This window comes from Mytilus galloprovincialis, chromosome 4, assembly GCF_965363235.1.
Source record: "Mytilus galloprovincialis chromosome 4, xbMytGall1.hap1.1, whole genome shotgun sequence".
Taxonomy (NCBI): domain Eukaryota; kingdom Metazoa; phylum Mollusca; class Bivalvia; order Mytilida; family Mytilidae; genus Mytilus; species Mytilus galloprovincialis.
This window is the reverse complement of record NC_134841.1, coordinates 23,279,138-23,299,557: the sequence shown is the minus strand read 5'-3', so window position 1 is coordinate 23,299,557 and position 20,420 is coordinate 23,279,138. Positions and strand designations below refer to the sequence as shown.

At 30.9% G+C, this 20,420-nt stretch overlaps 1 protein-coding gene and 1 long non-coding RNA gene across 5 annotated transcripts in view; both read right to left on the bottom strand.

Moving 5' to 3' along the window:
- Positions 1-6,275, bottom strand: part of LOC143071661 (uncharacterized) — a 38,370-nt gene extending 32,095 nt beyond the window's left edge. For all 4 annotated transcript variants that reach the window (XM_076246131.1, XM_076246133.1, XM_076246134.1 and 1 more), the window contains exons 1-4: positions 6,181-6,275; positions 3,166-3,474; positions 2,396-2,477; positions 487-541 (exon numbers count right to left, since the gene is read on the bottom strand). In XM_076246131.1, coding sequence (XP_076102246.1) covers positions 487-541; positions 2,396-2,477; positions 3,166-3,474; positions 6,181-6,238 — 504 coding nt within the window. In that variant the 5' untranslated portion in view covers positions 6,239-6,275. The remainder of the gene's footprint in view (positions 1-486; positions 542-2,395; positions 2,478-3,165; positions 3,475-6,180) is intronic.
- A 5,429-nt stretch (positions 6,276-11,704) lies between these two features.
- Positions 11,705-18,565, bottom strand: LOC143071660 (uncharacterized). Its single transcript, XR_012976941.1, has 2 exons — positions 18,460-18,565; positions 11,705-15,937 (listed from the first exon to the last, which is right to left on the bottom strand). It is a non-coding gene; the product is annotated as an uncharacterized LOC143071660 (long non-coding RNA).
- Positions 18,566-20,420: the final 1,855 nt, after the last annotated feature.

Sequence of the window (20,420 nt, the reverse complement as noted above, 5' to 3'; positions counted from 1 at the left end):
TTAATTTACCTAAAACTGAATTCTTAAGCATATGTTTCAATTCTTAAAACATTACATTATTAATACACATCTGAATCATAAACTGATAACTCAACCATTGCATTTGCCACTGTGATAAACCCAAGTTCTTGAGGGTTCATGTTGGGCAGTTGATAGTTTTCTATGCAGTGTATTATTGATCATCTTCTATAGATTAATTGCATGACAATGCCAGTTGTTGTATAACTTATGGGTTTTTCCTTACACTATATAGTGATGTTGGCGACAATGTTGCACATGTTCACTAAGTTTTTTTAGTCAAAGTTGTGGTACGTTTGGATAATTGGTCTGATATAAAATATATTGAGTTTCATTTATGTATATTAGCTGGTGCACATTTTTATTATTATTCTGATTTGTTTGCTTGAGACGTGATATTTCCTGATAAGAATAAATGTATTTACATTATTTTTTTAAGTTGACACACTATATGATTGTACTACTCACATTCTTTACTGGAAATCGAGGACTATCTAAAATGTCTATAATACTGACATAGTTCCTATAAATAGAATAGAGTAAATTGTCTCAAATACTTCACGGAAACACATGTCAGATCAAACTGTTAATCAATGTTAGCTTTTAACATTGGTACAATGTATTGCAATACAATTTAAATTATCTGATCGAATAATGTAAACATCTGATCGGGTAATTTATATATCTAATATGTTAGGGTAATTTCATCTTTTGAATTCAAACTAAAATTTGATAGTAGGGATAGGCTGAAAACTAAACTAAAACCTTCAATTTGTAATCATTTTAGCCAATTGTGAAGTTCAATTTTCTATGGATCAACATTGTTTACCATCATAACCTACACATGGACTACATAGCCAGAGCAGCCATGCGCCTCCCCCATAATGAATTAACTCGTATAGAAATGCGTTCTAAAATAAACATTACTCAACGGAGGTTCTATGTGGTAAAGTTGAATAGATCTTTGGAAAGTTTATCCGACTATATCAGGATTCGAATCACAATACGTGTTCTGTTCCTGTTTGATGACAACTTTAAACGCCATTCTTATATGCAAGAATCGGGTTTTTTTTATGTCATGGTTATTTGGATTTGGAAACATTAAAGTTCACCGTAGGTTTTTCGTGGGAACCATTTGCTTAATTTACGCTTGTTGTAAATTGCATTGTATATTATATATTTGTTTTTGTTGTCTCTTAATATAGGAAGAAGTGTTAAGATGGTTAATCAGACAATTCTTCACCATACACCCAGTGTAATCCATGAACATATCCACTGTTTAACCTTGGTCGTCTCTTTTCTTTAATTCGAAGTGTTTCTTTTATTTTGAATTTTGAATTTCTGATAATGGAGTTGGTATTGTTTGTTTAATATCTTTCCATTTTCTCCTACATTGAAATAATATTTACATATTAAGGATATCATCTGTTTTACTAAATAGCATAAGTCCTTATTTTTGAGACATAAGTTATTGAAAATTAAGCGCAAATTTAAATGATCCCCTCTACATTTCTCATAAATAAGGGTTTGGTACCTTTTTTATTTCAAAACGTTTAAAATAACAACAAGGATTTTTAAAAGATCTTCAAGTATAGCATTTGAAAGTATGCGTTAAAAAACTACGAAAGAAAAAGTAGGGGTAAGTTGGAAAATGATTAAATGGCACTGCATTGATAAAAAAGAGGGTTCTTATTACCTGACTAAAAATAAAAAATAGAGAAGAGAACATACACGATGAACAAAACATAACATGGACAATTAAGATTTTACATTAAAAAAAAATATAAGATTGTTTGGACGTATACGTTCATACAATAAACAAATTTAAGTTGTAATATTTTGTTAAGAATAATGTTTGTTAATTTTATAACTACAACATTAACAAGCATTTCAATGTTCAAGGTTTATTCAGATAGGGAAGTAAAAAACATAACATGGTGTTTCATATCTTACACTCGCCCCCTGCTTCCTTGATTTTATCTTTAAACCAATTGACATTCAACATTAACTTATAGTAATTAGAAAATTAAATATTAAACAGGAAATAAATCGTACAAGATATCATGTTGTGTAAACATTTATATACAAACGTATAATGTTTCCGTTTTCTTGAGAAGTGTTATAGAAATGTGTATGATCTCTTGTAGCGTATTAAATACTTCTTGATATAAACAGTTTCTGTTAACATCTGTGTGTTCATGAAAATTGTTAGGCAGTCATTTGAAACCATATGTAGTTGCTCTATTCATGTTAACCTTCTTGCTAAGTAAGACATGTTTGAATATATTGACGCACTAAGAGAAGTTCATAACTTTGTATGCTGTCTGTAATCGAACATATTTTTGGCATAAATAAAAAACAAAGTCATGCTACTTACATATGGCCTACTATAAGCTTCTTGGCACTTGGATCAAGTTTTAAGTATCTATAATAAGACGGCTCCGAAGAATTGAGTAATACTGGAATACAAGAAAAACAGAATCTCAACTTGACCAAAATATATTTGTTATATAATGAATATGGTGGTTCTTAAAATACTTCTAGCGTGCACTTTTGAAAACAAACAAGGGTTTGTTAAGAAATGCAAACATGTCAACGTAACGTTGACATGTTTGCATTTCAGGTGTCTTTAAAATCAAAACTTTCACATATCAACTGAAAAATACTTTTCACTTAGTATAACAGTATAAATAGAACAGGAACATTAACAAATATCAATCAACAACTAACATGCATTGTATATTTGCACCCAGATATAAAAAAAAATACTCTTTCTGAGAAAGTTGACTTTAATAGTTTAAATTTGACTATTCAATTTAGGTCCTTTTGTGTCATATAAATCCTCAATGTATTCGAGTACTTATGCATCCTTGGATGCTAATGGCTTTTGAGCGTTTCTAATGATTCTGAAGCAAAAATAAAGGCATCGTACGCAAACAATGCATAAAATGTTAGTTTCATTTTTAAACTGCTTGTTGGTTATCGTTTTGAAATTCGACTATATACCATACAGTTTGCATGTAATATCGATAAATGATGTTTATCAAAGAGTGTAAAATACAACAAATTTTCCACAAAAGAAGTGATGGATTGTTACTTTGACCCTCGCATTAGAAATACTTAGAAGATAACTAAATATATAATTACCAGGTAATAATAAGTGAAATGATTTTGATTTTTTCGTTCCATTGTTAGTTACTGAACAATTGTACTGGCCTTCATCACTGTATTTTAAATTAACAATTTTCAAATCAAATCTGCCAACACTGCTGTTACTTATGATGAATAAACGGTTATACAAGTCACTAGGTAAATGAGTATTCCGATGGTTTGAATGTGCATAGACACCAACTGGTCCTTTCCACACAACTTTGTTGAAGTCTTCTTGAACATACGGGCATTTCAAAGTAACTGTAGAACCAACGAACTCGTAAACTGTTCTAGTATAAACGCCATCTGAAAAAAAGAAATCCTGGTTACTAAAAAATAGTTATCTTAACTCCATCATCCAGTACTAAATAAACCTTGAATACCCAAGATTTCAAAGTTTTGAAATGAGCAGAATGTATATAACAAGCGTCATTAATGTTTCATTTGAAATTTCAATTTGTCGAAAATCCGTCCTCAAAATTTGTTCAGATAAAACATAGTGTATTGCTATAATTATTTTAGAGTTAACGACATGAACGATGTGAAACTAACTTATTCCTGGTTTATGTCTTGCTCGAACAAAGCATGGTCAAATATTGTGAATATTGTCTGCCTGTAGCTGACTTGGACTTACTAATTTCAGCATGTTCAGTGTTTCGTGTTGCATCTGATTACGTTTTCTGTGTGTTAATGTCCTTTCGTTTCATGTGTCGGTGTTGTTTATATCAGTAGCCATGTCTATCCTTGGTCATAAAAATAATGTTCTATTTCAACCTTTCCTATCAATAGGTTAAGTTAAAGATTTGTCGTTTTTCTTTTCAACAAGAGTGTCAAATTGTTTTAATTTTGCTCATCTTTTTTGTATTGGCCCTTAAGTTCATTCTTTGTATTGTTCTTTAACTGTCATCTGTGTGTATCGGAAAAGTATGGATATGATTTTGCAAGTGTGTCTGCTTATTTTTGATAGATGATCTAAATTAAAACAGCTGAAATATCCATTTGGCACATGCACCCGTTCTCTTTTCGGCGACTTGTTCTTTAAAGAAAGGCAACATTAGTCAATTGCTTTTCAATAGTCATAAATAGATTAAGCTCGAAAAACGAATCCCAGTCTCAATTCAAAACCGAGGAAAACATATTTACTATTAGTGGGAAACAACGGAATAACAAAACACTGAACTGCTACAAAAACAAACAGACTATTTGATTATAAGTGTCATATTTCTGAATAGGTACAGGACATTTTAGAAAAAAAGGTTTTATGACAGGGGACTCACATTAAGGTCTTCATGTACACACAGTTCACATTATCAATCGACTCCTTTAAGCTATAACATATTTTTTTTTATTATTAAATATACCTTTTTCCCGTTATATCATTGAAATAATAATTTATGGCCAAAGTTTTGAACAACTAGCCTGAATATTAACACAAAATTTAGAAATAATCAACAAGAAGAAAAAATGATTAAATGGTTCCTCATGGTTCCTCTCAGAAATTGTTATTCCAAGATTACAGTTAAAATGTAAAAAGTTTTTTTTTTAATTAGGCTAAAAGGTTTGTTGGATCTATCTGATTATTCTGGATTTTAAGAATGCAGAATTCTGACTCCTACACTTACAAAAATGTATTTGCAAATACTGTTTCTTCATGTTCATATGGCAAGTAAGAGAGAGGACTGATACAATACGAGTATGAGTTACAACAGTTTCTGTAAGATTCCAAAGAATTACATCTGAGATGTGAGTAATTTTAGGAATCTACTACACTTTAATTACTACACTTAGTCGACCACAATATATATTCTGTACTACATTATTGCAGCGATACTTTATCATATAAACAAATACACAATACATGTCCTCAAAAGTAAACAAAATAAAGTAAAGTGTAATAAAATAATTACATTCGATCAACACTACATAAAAGTATCTGTGAATTATTTGTCACTATATGAATGATAAAGGATTAAATATAATACAATATAATACTTGTTACTAGGAAAAGAATTTAGACAGCAATCATTTGATATTCGAGGGGGTTGGGGTGGGGCTGTGATTTATTTTGGAAAATAAAGTTTCGTGAAGAAAAAATTCACAAATTACTGAAGAAAAAAACGTTACTTTTAATAAAAATACAAAAAAAAAAATAGTTCCTGGTGGTAAACATGTATCTATGTTTGAACACAGAAACTCCTAGAAGCAATAACTTATAGTAAACTTTTGAGAGACAAGCATGGGATCGAATCCTGCACATGGAAGGTGCGATCGAATCCAATCTAAAAAGACTAGGAATGTCAGTTTTCATATGTAAGGTCGTGGTTCTCTACGAGCATCACCAATGCAAACTGATGGCAACAAAATAGCCATTACTGCTGAAAGGGGCGTAAAACACTAATCAATTAATTAAACAGCTGAAAGGAGTATTTGAAACAAACAAAAAGAAATGTTTAATTGAAGTTTCTATCCTTTTGTTGAATAATATTTAAAATCTTACAATTGTTACTTGGTATTATCTTTATGAGAAAGAAATTGTGTTTTGACACAATATTTCGTGATATTAATTTAAACCAGGTTCTAATGGTTGTTTTAAAATGTGTTACTGAGGTTGCTATATATACATACATAAGGAAATATTGTTTGCAAATTAACACAAATATTTTGAAATTACTCCATGTAGTTAACAATACATGCTCCTCTGAGCCTCTAGTTAAAACTATCTTTATTCATGTTTTAGATTTGTGGTGTTTTAGAACTATGGTTTTTTCTTCAAGTTTTTAAAATGAAAAGCGTAAACAACGAAAGTGATTCAAGACTTAACATATTGTATGTGTGGAAGGCATAAAGAATGACACGCGTAAGTTTGACTAAAAGTGTTTAATTCTGGTTAAATGAGTCAAGAGACACATATATAACTACACTTATAAAAAAAAAATTCAGACAAAATAGAGATATATAGCTGCATTAATCATTTCTAATTGAGTTATGTATTTTACAAACAGATATACTTACGAATAGTTATAACGGCAAAAAGTAGAATCCACATTTGATTAATCCTAGTTTTAATCATCTCACAAACGATCAACTACAGACTCAAGGTCACTGCATCTCGGATGTTATAGATCTCTTTATAAATACATATTCAGTCTCTGGAAAGTGCGAATCTACAAAATTGTTTTTTATGTTGAATAGCGATATTTTCCTTTGTAAACGAGATGTATTGTGTAATTATCACAAGCACATGCTTACATTTGTAAGAACAAATAACAATTTTCGATATTAAGTAGTTGTTAAACAGGAAACACATCTGTATAACTGTGTATGCGTTGTGTACATATAATGATGTTTTATACCAGAAAGAGACATATGGAATTTACAAATAATTAATTTTGAGGTCTACATATACAATAAACAAAGCCAGTGAGGAGCATATTCAATGGTGTCCACAACATTCTAAGCCATGGTTACTTACAATAAAATGACAATGCTACATGATCTAGTCAATTTTTGATTGATAGTTTTAGTAAAAACTTATTAAATAATGCTATTTTTTTAAAAAGAATAAAGATGTTTTGATCAATATGAAACCAATTACGGCAGTATAGGTGGAGATTACAGTATAGCACAACACTTTCAAAGCAAGTATGAAACTTTAGCAATTATCAATGGCAGGTCCGAAGAAATAAGAAAATTGTCGCCGTCACTGATTATCTTTTTAAAAGAAATAAATGAGCAGTTATTGATTGTATATTTGGTAATGATATAACATTTTTCTATTTGACAGAGTCTAACTGACATCATTTTCAAATCATTTTCGTTTTCGGTCCGTTTGTCCGTCTGTCCCGCTTCATGTTAAAGTTTTTGGTCAAGTTAATTTTTGATGAACTCCAATCAACTTGAAACTTAGTACACATGTTACCTATGATGACATTTTTCTAATGTAAAGGCCAAATTAGAGTTTGACCTCAATTGAACAGCCCACTGAACATGACATGATAGTGCAAGTGGGGCATCCGTGTACTATGTATTTTTTTTTTAATATTTAGCATTTTTATTTTAAAGATAGACAATTAAGTCTCTTGTGGAGCGTTGTCTCATTGCAAATCATATAAGATCTTCATTTTATATGTTCTGACATGCGCATGATTACGCATGATTATAGTTCCATATACTGTAGATTTGACAAACAGTGATGTTGAAGTACAACTTGAAGATGTACATCCAGACTTCTATTGCGTGTAGAAACAACGTCCAAATTATCAAAGCTGTAGCTCAAAACATGTTGAAAAAGATATTGTATATATAGTTATCCGGACTGAAGAACTGACGGACGCCACGGACAAGGGAAAGATAGACAATATAAAAATGAAGATGTGGTATGATTGCCAATGAGACAACTGTCCACAAGAGACCAAAATGACACAGACATTTAAAACAACTATAGGTCACCGTATGGCCTTCAACAATGAGCAAAGCCTATACCGCATAGTCAGCTATAAAAGGCAGTCTAGTTTTGGAAAGTTGTCTTATTAGCTATCATACCACATCATTTTTTTTATGATATGCTCTACCATAAGAATGATTAAAGCTCCACATACTTTATATTTGAAAAGCAGTGATTGACGTACAGGAAAACCATGGCTACGTTGTCTGTAAGATAAAAATAATACCCCAACCTGTCTATAGAAATTTAACACCATGCAGTTGTTTATTTTTTTATGTTTATTCTGAGTAAAACACAAATGACTGAGTCCAATTGCAAATACCTGGAGCTTCAAGGATATATGTAAAAGGAATCTGCTCTTTGACATTTTGTCAAGACTTATACTGATTAAAACCTTATAAAAACTATATGTAGTGTTTAAATTAATTTGTTAAGAAGTATTTTATTGAAAGGAACCTTACGTTTGCTTACGATTGCATAAATCGTATTGTAATCTTCGTGGTTTAAACAACGTTTCTGTAAACATTATATCCTAATATCAATTCTTAAAAGATATCTAACTGGTACAGTCAACTTCAAAAGTGAAACTTATTTTTAATCGTATGAAAGAATTATGGTTCAGAGTAAACTACAGTATGGCGTCATAATTCGGATTGATATTTTACCAGTTATACATAACGTCACAATACTCAAATTGCTTTAAGGACCCAAGTTGCACCCATTGAGGTGCTAAAATATCAATACTGCACAAACACACGTTTTTTCACGTTTTTTTTTCGATTCGCACTTTCAACTGACTGATATCACTTCAAATATTTTACAGACATTTGTTTTCAATTTTACCAATTACATTTTAAAGTAGGATTCTTTTCAAATGCGTTTATCTATAGCCACTCCTATTATATCAATTAGTTGCATATTACATAGAGGTGTTGTCATTTATCATAAAAAAAAACCTAAGGTTTAAGCAATTCACCAAGACAAAAGTCAAATTAAAGTACTCCCATGTTGATTGAATGAATGTTACAAATCAGGGTGTTTCACAAATCAGTTTCACAAATCAAGATGTTTTAAAAATCAGAAAAAAATAGTTCCAAAATATTCCACACCTGATTGAAATTAGAAACATGTCAACTCATAACTTATCCAACTCGTACTCAACCAACTCACATCTATACTAACTCGTACTGTCAAATATTTTATTATTTATATGCATTAAAGTTGTTATGTGATTTATCTATTGATTAACATACAAATATAATAAAATACTACTTATGACACTACTGTAGATGATGATTCTATATAACATTGGAATTACAAATAAGAATTGAAATTGTGTTAAAGGGGGCTAATGGGTATAAATCTTCTTTTTTTTTTTCTTATATAGGATTTCGCTATATTTTTCTATATATACCTAATAGAAAAATGAAATAAAATAAAATGGGATCACCGTTCATTTAAGCTCACAATCTGCCTCCGAAAGAAGCATACATTTTTATTAATGCCCTTTTTATCTGTTGAACTAATAGGAGAAATATTGGTGCATCGAAATAAAAAAAGAACTAAATTGGACTTTTTACAAACAGATGTAAATACATCAAATTCTTGTTTTGCCAAGTTTTTAGTTCATCTTTGGTCTTTTCTTTGCCAACACAATAAGCCATATCTTGTTGAAAGGGTTTGGTTTATTCGGAAAAGCAGGTTCGTTCCGTCTGAAACTTGATTCAGATCCGAAATGTTAATTGCTTGTCCTTAGTTGTAAGGGGCAGTAATTTCTGGTTTACAGATTCAGTTCTCCGACTCTCAGTATCATGGTTTTGGGGGAAAAAAATAATCTTCTAGGCATGGGAAATTGCCTAAAAATGACTTATGTAGTCACAATTAAAAAACCAGGTGTCAACTAAGAGTCTGAGATCAGCAAACATGTATTACTTCGACACATTCTCATAGTGGTCGTCGTATGTTGAAGTACATCATATTTTCTTTTCTTTTATTGATTTCTATATTAATCAGAAGTTTGGTTTTCTCGTTTTAATATTTTCACAATTGCCATTTCGCGGTTATTGCTTAACATGCGTATAGGGTTTTGATCATTGTTGAAGACCTTTAGTTATGAACGTCTACATGAGTACATCATTTGACAGATGCGGAGAATTCTCTCATTGTAATATTACAACACATTTATGTATGAGTTTTATTATTATGAGGAATATGATATGTTATAGATAATGCATACATATAGGTCAAGTTTTTTTTATTTAAGAATTGAATGCTTCTTTTTGTAAATTTATTGGGGTGTAAAAGCGTTGACCGAAGTACATTTTGTATGAAGCGCGGAAGCGCTGCGCTTCATTCTAAAAATGTACGCACGGTCAACGCTTTTACAACCCTATAAAGTTACAAAAAGAAGCATTCAATACTTATAATTACATTTTTTTAGCTAGGATAATGAAAACACGATTTTTATCAAGTTTTATTTAATTCACCTGTGCACTTTATTGTGGGACCTCGTGTCATCATGAATGATAAATTTTATTGTCTAATACAATTGCTTACGGAATAACATGAGATGTGCAGTTAGCCAATCAGAATAACGTATTATAATGAAACATACATCTAATGTAATTATTATCGGATAACAACTCGAGGCATTTCAGGATTAATAAAACGACATAGAGTATTTACCTGACGATAGAAGAATATTTAGTCAAATCTTAACAGGAAGTTGTGATAAAAGAAAAGTAACAATGTGCAGTCTTTAATTTAACCTTTATTTGGGTACGTTTATGCAAATCTACGATCTGTAGTATGTCTTATACTGTAAGGGTCATATAATTTTAAACGACCGTATTGTATTAATGTATAAAAATGTTAATTATGAGCAATGAAAGTCAAGATATAACAGTTTGACAAATACTTATTTTGATAATTGAGAAGCTAATATTTTCCTAACAATAGAACATGATTATAACGTCCATGTGAGTTTTACAGAGTTAGCTCCCTGCAGTGTTATTCACCACTTTAATGTGTTCAATGTGTCATTTTAAAGGGTGCCACATGTGAAACAGGATCTGCTTACCCTTCCAGTGCACCTGAGATCACCCCCTGTTTTTTTGTGGGGTTCGTGTTGCTTAGTCTTTAGTTTTCTTTATTGTGTCTTCTTTACTATTATTAAAATTGAGAATGGAAATGGGGAATGTGCCAAAGAGACAACAACCCGACCATAGAAAAAAAACAACAGCAGAAGGTCACCAACAGGTCTTCAATGAGCAAGAAATTCCCGCACCCGGAGGCGTCCTTCAACTGGCCCCTAAACAAATATATACTAGTTCAGTGATAATGAACGCCATACTAATTTCCAAATTGTACACAAGAAACTAAAATTAAAATAATACAAGACTAACAAAGGCCAGAGGCTCCTGACTTGGGACAGGCGCAAAAATGCGGCGGGGTTAAACATGTTTGTGAGATCTCAACCCCCCCCCCCCCCCATACCTCTAGCCAATGTACAAAAAGTAAACGCATAACAATACGCACATTAAAATTCAGTTCAAGAGAAGTCCGAGTCTGATGTCAGAAGATGTAACCAAAGAAAATAAATAAAATGACAATAATACATAAATAACAACAGACTACTAGCAGTTAACTGACATGCCAGCTCCAGACTTCAATTAAACTGACTGAAAGATTATGATTTCATCATATGAACATCAGGCACAATCCTTCCCGTTTGGGGTTTAGTATCATACCATCATAACATATATGAGAAGAACATAACCCGTGTCATGCCAACAACTGGTTTTTGAATAAATGTGTTTAGTTCTGATGCAAAGACCCTATAAGTGAATCAATATTAACGCCAAAATCTTTAATGACCTGACAACAGTCTCGTAACTATATCCCTTCTTAATAAGTCTATTCAAAGGTTTTGTTAGTTTTTGAGGTGAACACTGACACCTTTGTGCTTTATAAAGAATATTTCCATAAAAAATTTTCCCTTTGTACGCTTGGAAAGGTTTACAGTTTCATCAGTACGTATAGTTTTTTTTTAAACTGTTTATTTTTAATGCCGTATTATGGTTTTACAAAACATTACAAGTACTCTTTTAATTTGAAGTAAAATGTTAAGGTGAATGACAAATACGTGGTTGGAGTGTAACAACCTTTAACACAAACACAAACAAGATAGACATACGCACACACACAAAACAGATCTACAGAACATTGTAATCCAGAGCTAAATGCTTTACTGAGAAATTATCATTGGAACCTACATAAAATATTATTTTTTTTTGAAAAAGACTATCTCAATGAAAACCGAAATGATCTCGTCTCCCCACGATAATAGAATGTTTGGAAAATTAACAAGTTACCTTACTTTAATCACAGAGAGGGAATGGTGAACAATTTGTAATTAACGTTAAAACATTTTTCACTTAAAATAAATGTTAATGTATGCAAATATATATAAGGACTAAATTAGCGGTATCTATTATATTTGATATTATGAATCAATCTAGATACCAACGTTACCATCACTGTCCAGTTGCAATATAAATGATACAGTAATTGTACGACAAAAACAAATGAATAGTTAAGATTTTAAAATACAAGGCTGTTTCTAGGTTACTACTCACATAAGCTTTTTATTGTTCTCTTGTTTCAGGACATTCATATCATGAAAAGGAAGATCATTATTTTCAACAATTTTTAATTTAGAATAATCCTTTACACTCTGAATGCGTTACAATACAATTTTGTAAATTCTAAAATTGCACTAGTGCAATAAATCTTCAAAAAATTCATGACGTCATCCACGACAAAATTTTAGTTTAAACCAATTTTTACTTTTAAATATTATATTGCTATATAATAAAAGGGTTATTGCATGAATATTGGGAAATATTTTCCCTCGTAGAACATATATTGCACTCGCAAGCTAGTGCAATATAAAATTCTACTCGGGACTATATTCCCCAATTTTCATGCAATAACCCTATATTATAAGGTCTTTCCACTTTTCTGTGGAAAGACCTATTGTTTTTCTTCTGATTATTATTATTTGTTTTTTCTTCCTCCGCCACTTTTTTCTGACGGTGCTTTTTTGTTTCTCAAGATGTCACTTAGATTTTTTGCGTATGATATCGAACAATTATTACGATTTTGAAACTGACCCTGTTAAGCCGAACACTTTTTATTGTAAGAGTTATCTCCCCAAACACTGTTTTTCTTGTGTACAAATCTCCTTCGCAAACGTTAAAGATAACAACAAAATTATTTCACCAATATGTTCGTTATATCCTCAGGATCTTAAAAATAATTTTGACCGAAGCGGTCGGAAACTCCATATGAGAGTTATTTCCCCTTCTGTATTTAAAATAAGTAAAATGTAAGTGTTATTGGTAAACCATAAGTGATAGAGACCTAGGTTCTTTTGTTTTGAGGTCCTTGGTCCGAAAAAAAGAAAATAGGGTCAAGGTCAAAGGTCAAGGTCATTTCTAAATTTGGATTTTGGCTTATTTTCACCTCTTTTTAAACACCATATAAGATATCGACAACATATTTTACTTAATTGTTAGTTGCGACATGTCGTAACACATACATATTAATTTAAAGGGTATGCTTACTTCAAATTAGAGTTTTCTCCCCTCTTTTGTTTAAAAATATGCATATGGTGATATAACTCATGAACCAAATATAATTAACACCTAGGGTATTTTGATTTGAGGTCCTTGGTTGATGACCTTGAAATTGAGCTCAGGGTCATAGGTTAAATTGACGTTCTAGATTTTGACCTTTGCTTTTACCTCATATGTATGCATGATAAAGCCATGAGAATTTTTGCATTAGAATTCAAGCCATTTAACCTTGGAAAAGGCAACCGGAAGTGGCCTTGTGTAAACCGGAAGTAGATAAAAAAAATTATTAATATAAAAGTATATTAAACGAGATATTTTTGGAATCAGTGTCAAATAAACTTTCAAATAATACCAGAAGAAACCGGAAGTAACAAATTATCTCCCTTCTTTAAAAGATATATCATAGAAACCATATATTTTTGGAATCAGCGTTCAATAAGCTATCATTTGACGCTGGAAAATACATTTTAAACCGAATTTTACTACTTTCATATCAAAATACATGGTTTTTGGTGGAAAGACCTTCAGTTGTTCTCTGAACAATTGGTTTTTAATTATTATTATTATTATTATTATTATTATTATTATTATTATTATTATTATTATTATTATTATTATTATAACAAGGCATTTTTATAGCGCATTATATAAAACTACAATTACTCTAAGCGCGTTACATGTTAAAACAAAAGTACACAAGTTCGTACATACACGAAATTACAAAGTAAAAAATTGCCCAAAATTTGTTTAAAAGCATACAACATCAATTCAACTATAAAAAGTTAAGACTCCAGAAACATAAATTAAAAGAATACTAAATGAGTTAATGAAAATGTGAAAACTTGTTATCTTAACTAAATATTTCTAAAATTGCTGACTTTTATATTTAAAAATAAGATACTAAAATACTCCAGCTTGTAAAATAAGATAAAAATAAAAATGTTAGATCGAAGTATACAGAAACACAAAAAAATCAGACAAAAATGTGCAAAATAATAAAAATCACAGTTCCAGGTTTTAATTATGAGCGATCCACAAAATAATGCAACTTTGAATAGATGCGTCTTTAGTCCTTTCTTAGATAGTTCAAGCGGTTGTCCATTTCGAAGATTTGTTGGAAGTCTATTTCACAGAGTCCCAGTCGCCACATCGAACCTCTGTTCACCATACATTTTTGTTCGTGCATTTTTTGGCATCTCGATTAAAGATGCATGTTCAGATCGCAACGATCGTGCTGGTTTGTAAATATGTATTAGTTCACTAAGATACGAAGGTGCAAGTCCATTCAAGGCTTTGCATGCGTAAAGAAACAGTTTTTACTGGCATCAGAATTTAAATGGTAGCCAATGAAGAGTCATAAGTGTTTGATTTATATGTTCAAACTTCTTTTTGCGGGTTGCTAGTCTGTCAGCTGTGATCTGAATACGTTGAAGTTTGGTGAATATCATCAAAAATTGAGAATCACGATCAAATATAATATCTCCCTTTTTTAAAGATCGTGGTTGTTCCCTATAGAAAATAGCAATATGTTGTATTTAAGAGAGTAACTGTTATTTATTTCAGCCAAATAATTGCGGAAAGAATGGTTTGGAACTTTCTGCATAAACGTCATAGAAAAAGTGAAATTACAAAAAGTCTGAACTCCGAAGAAAATTCAAAGCGGAACGTCCCTAATCAAATTTAATGGCAAAATCAAAAGATAAAACACATCAATCAAATGAATGGACAACAACTGTCATATTCCTGAATTGGTACAGGCATTTCCTTATGTAGAAAATGGTGTATTGGACCTGGTTTTATAGCGCTAAACATCTCTCTTGTATGACAGTCAAATCAAATTCCATTATATTAACAACAATGCGCAAAAAAAGTTCAAAATAGATGATTGTCAATAAAACTCAATTGGAAACACGTATTAAATGTGTAACTACTCCAAATTTTGCACTCAATCAAGGAGTATAATGACCTTGTTCACGTCATTGTTTTATGCTTTGAATCACATTTCATCGTCTATGTTGTTTCTTCAAAAGAATAACATGTCATACTCAAATGCAGTATCTCCATCATGGTATAAAATAACACAAATTCAACCCTGTGTACAATTTACGGGCATATCTACGATTCAAGTGACCAATACATTGAATCTGTCTCTCAACACAGCATAGACATGTTTTCTCGAGAAATCCGTCTCTTATCCCACCAAAGACATATTGTCGCTGTGATAGATTTGTAGGTAGTAATATAGATGTTTGATATGATTTAACGGTTGTATAATATTAACCAGCTTTAAATTGATTAAGTTTGCATTTCATGGTTGCGTGATCCATGCATATGAAGACGCCTATCAAATTGACGAACCCGGTCCTAGTCGTTATCGAGTTAATGATTTCCATCAGTAGTATATTTATAATATATTTAAGAGACGTTCATGTAAGCACAAGTAATATTCTATTGATCCGAAGTGTGTACGATACAACTTAAATACAAGGTTATAATCCTGGTACCTTTGATAACTAATTATAAAGATGAGTTAATGGTTCATGAAAACACGTTTAAATTATCCAAGCTTGTCCTATTTCTCAGTTTCTTGGCTTTTCATGGATTCGTTCCAAAAATAAATTGTTAATTTTGCATCTCATTCGTTAATGTTCTGGTTTCAGTTCAGCATTACCACAACATGAAATATCTACAAAACACATGCAGTATAGTATTATAAAAGCAGTCTTTTCAATATTTTCACCATATTTGAAAAGGCAAACATCAGTGTTCGTATTTATCATGTTTATATTATATTCACTTCCTTTACAAAATATATTAAATCTAAAACTGTCCTTCACTTTTGTCAAGTTACTTAGTTCTATATCCTCTTCGTTTGCAATTATTTGAACTACGGCTAAATACTGTTTTTTTTTTAACTCGTTTGAACACAAACGATAGCAGATAAGTCATAATAAAAATTTGAACGATTACAAAACACGCGAGACAAATCGTCAATATGAAATGACATTTTCGATAGTATTCAACTCACAACACTCCTTACATTCTTGTCTATTGGTATTATTGATTACAAAATCTTTGAATTTGTTTTGTGTTCACTGTTTTGTTTTTCTGTAATAAATGCAGAATAATCTTATACAGACAGTAGTTTTAATGACCGGACTAGTTACTAAAGTCATCTGTCTGTATTACTTCATTTAATTAACTTGACTGGGTAAAAAAATAACCAAGGGTTTATCCGGCTCGCTTATCATAGACCAGTCCATCTATAGATATATGTTTTGGATAAACTCATCAATGAAGTGTCCAGTTATTATAGTTATTGATCCGGATAAAAACGTAAACACTATGTATGTGTATTCGTGAAGGAAATAATCGTTGATTTTCTTGTATAATATTATTACATTTTTAAAATTCTGGATATAAAAGGATAACTATAACAATGGCAATTGCACAATGTTCATATTCGTTTTTCTATAACATTTCGATATACCTTTTTCACCCTTTTATTCCAAAAGATAATTTTGTTACAAATATAGAGGATACAGCGGGATAAGTTGAAAATGGTTCTTCGGCCTTATTAATTTCCTTTATAGTTGCACAGCAAAAAGATTTTTAGTTAAGGGCATACGATACAGTTACAGGGGAGGTAATGACGTTGCTAACGAAAATTGTTATTTTCGCGACGTCAAACTATGACTTATCGGGAAAATATTCAGTGTTCGACTGATTTTTATCATTCAAACTTATTTAACTTTTAAACGAGTTAATTGACCCCTCTTTTTTAAAATGCCATTTGGTTTGATTACGCAGGAAGATTATTTGTGACTGTTTTCATGAAAACGTAAAAAGTGCAATTTTTTTTAACTTGATAAATATACAGCAAAAAATGATGCATTTTTTTACATTCATGAATATTTGATAAATATGAGTTATTTTTGAATAAAAAATGTATACATTTTTAGGACACTTATAAAATACAGAGACTACAAATTATTTAACAATGAAACAATTTGTGTTTATCTTTTAAAACAAAAAATGGCTTTCTTTCGAAAGGGAAACACGGCCACAAATCCAAATCCGAATATTGAGCAAATATACAAAATTTCGACCTCGTTTTACTAAACAAGTGGCACAATTTTTGTACGTATTACAAAACTCTTCCTAGGCTCACTAAACAGATCAATTGCATGGTCTTAGTAAAAAGAGTTTTTTTTCTACAAAAATCGGATACGCAGATAAAAGGTTAAAGGTCGTACACAATCTTACTTAAATCATCGCTTCTAACAAATGTGTTTTGGTTTTCATATGAAGCAGAATGCATGAAGAAACTTTTCTAAACAAAAACGAAAAGACGCCCTGCATAATTGTTTAGTTTCACTCAAAGATAGATCGACGACGTCCTGTCACTACATACAACCATGATTTAAAATATTTTAACGAGTTTTTACATCTTGCAGTTATATACAAGTGAACTTGATAACGGATACTACTAAAAGTACAAAGTCTGCTTGTTTATTTGATCTTTCGACAAATTTGAAAATTTGAACTTTCGTTTTGACTATTTCCCATTTTCAGCAGTAATATACTATCTGCAGTAGAGCGTATACGAATCGTAGTTATATGTTACGCTTATGCATAACAATTTGCAGATTTCGTTGACGGGGTTGTTCTTCTACAAAACATATGCTCTATCAGAGTTGTGAGGAAGAATTACTGAAATTGATACAACCACATTCACAAATTGGTTGACAGACACGATGTATCGATGTCCAATTCACTAGTAGCATGATTTGTTTGCAATTCTATATCTTTACAATCAGTCGTCTGATATGTAATTTAACTTATTGTAATCCCGATTGTGATATTTTAAAATGAGTGAGGATTAGCAAGATGGTTCGTGAATACAAAGCAGTTGATGCTTACTGTGTACAAGCACCCGGTTTTCCAAGTTTATGCTAATCACTCATTGTGTGTGTGCTAAATGTTTCTATTTAACAAAAGCCCTCCGGACGAATGAAATATAGAACGCGCTTTTTCATTGTTTAAATCTATTTACGTAATATGGACAAATGCAAACTGTTACTGTTGTCGTTCAATTCATTTGGTCGCAAGTGACAGCAGATAAGCGGGTATAAAGATTTAAACGTTTACAAAAAATCAAGATAATGCATTAATATGATATTAGGATCTCGATATAATCAAACTCACCACGTTCCTCACCTTTGTGACAACTTGTGGTATCAGCTACGTTTATACTATCAGGCATTTCTTCTGATTTCTTCAAATTTATTTTAAGGTCACTGTTTTGTTCATCTACGAAACAAATATAGGATAATATCATGAAATCATTAGTATTTATGGACGGACAAATTATTACAGTCTTTTTTTCTGTATAGTAGAACAAAACACCTCAGATATATTTATTAAATAGTCATTTGCTTTACAACCATATGAAAACAATTTTCAAATTGGTCAAGTTCGTTATTTTCTCATTCCTTTTGGAGTTTCTTATTTTTCATTAATTGTTTGTGTTGACATTGTCTTTATCAATATTTCCGCTGATGTTAACAGCGAATTAAAGTGTATCACTATAATAATTGGTGTTATCGATTACAAACTAACGGTTATTTCTTCTGTTTTCTCTAAACATATGTTGTGTTCACTATGTTGTTCATATACGAAGTAATTCTTGGATATGTAATCAAAACAGATGTATCCTGTTGAACTTACTTTGAATAAAGATAATACTAACGATGAACACTGCATTTTCTTTGATGTTGATATCTATATTGTAAACGGGAAGCTTTATACCAAACTTTACGATAAAAGAGATGATTTTTCATTTTCTATTGTTAATCTCACAATTTTGAATGGAGACATGACCTCACCACCATCTTATTGTGTTTATTTATTCTAATATGTTTCTCGATATGCTCGTGTATGAAACAATCTGTTTGATTGTAACGAAAGAAATCAGTTTACTGAACATTATAACATCAGGGTTTTCGATATCACACACTTGTCAAAACATTTGATAATTTTTATCAACGATACAAGGATATTATTCGTAAATATACATCATTCGTAAATTCACACCAACGTGCAGACATCTTACAGGTATTTCGCATCGAATATTTGAGGTAATTTTCTATACAAAGCTTAAACATGTCTTCATTCACATAATAAGCTAACTAAACCTCTGAACAGACTTATTCATCAATTAATATAGTAACGATACTGTTGTCAGGTAATTAAATGTGACAATTTTGAAATTAATATTGATTCACTCATATGGATGTGCTTCGGAAATTAAATAAACAGATTTATTCCATAAAAAAGTTGCTGGCATGATATGGGTTATGTTCATGTCATACAGTTGATCATGTTCATGTCATACAGTAGACCAGTCCCTCTATAGATATAAGTTTTGGATAAACTCATCAATGAAGTGTCCAGTTATTATAGTTATTGATCCGGATAAAAACGTAAACACTATATATGTGTATTCGCGAAAGAAATAATCGTTGATTTTCTTGTATAATGTTATTAAATATTTAAAATTCTGGATATAAAAGGATAACTATAACAATGGCAGTTGCACAATGTGCATATGTCGTTTTTCTATAACATTTCGATATACTTTTTTCAGCCTTTTATTCAAAAAGATATTTTTGTTACAAATGTAGAGGATACAGCGGGATAAGTTGAAAATGATTCTTCGGCCTTATTAATTTCCTTTATAGTTGCACAGCAAAAAGAATTTTAGTTAAGGGCATAAGATACAGTTACAGGGGAGGTAATGACGTTGCTAACGAAAATTGTTAGTTTCGCGACGTCAAACTATGACTTATCGGGAAAAGATTCAGTGTTCGACTGATTTTTATCATTCAAACTTATTTAACTTTTAAAAGAGTTCATTGACCCCTCTTTTTTAAAATGCCATTTGGTTTGATTACGCAAGAAGATTATTTGTGACTATTTTCATGAAAATGTAAATAGTGCAATTTCTTTTCACTTGATAAATATACAGCAAAAATGATGTATTTTCCTACATTCATGAACATTTGATAAATATGAGCTATTTCTGAATAAAAAATGTATAAATTTTTAGGATACTTATAATAAGATAAACACAAATTATTTAACAATGAAACAATGTGTGTTTATCT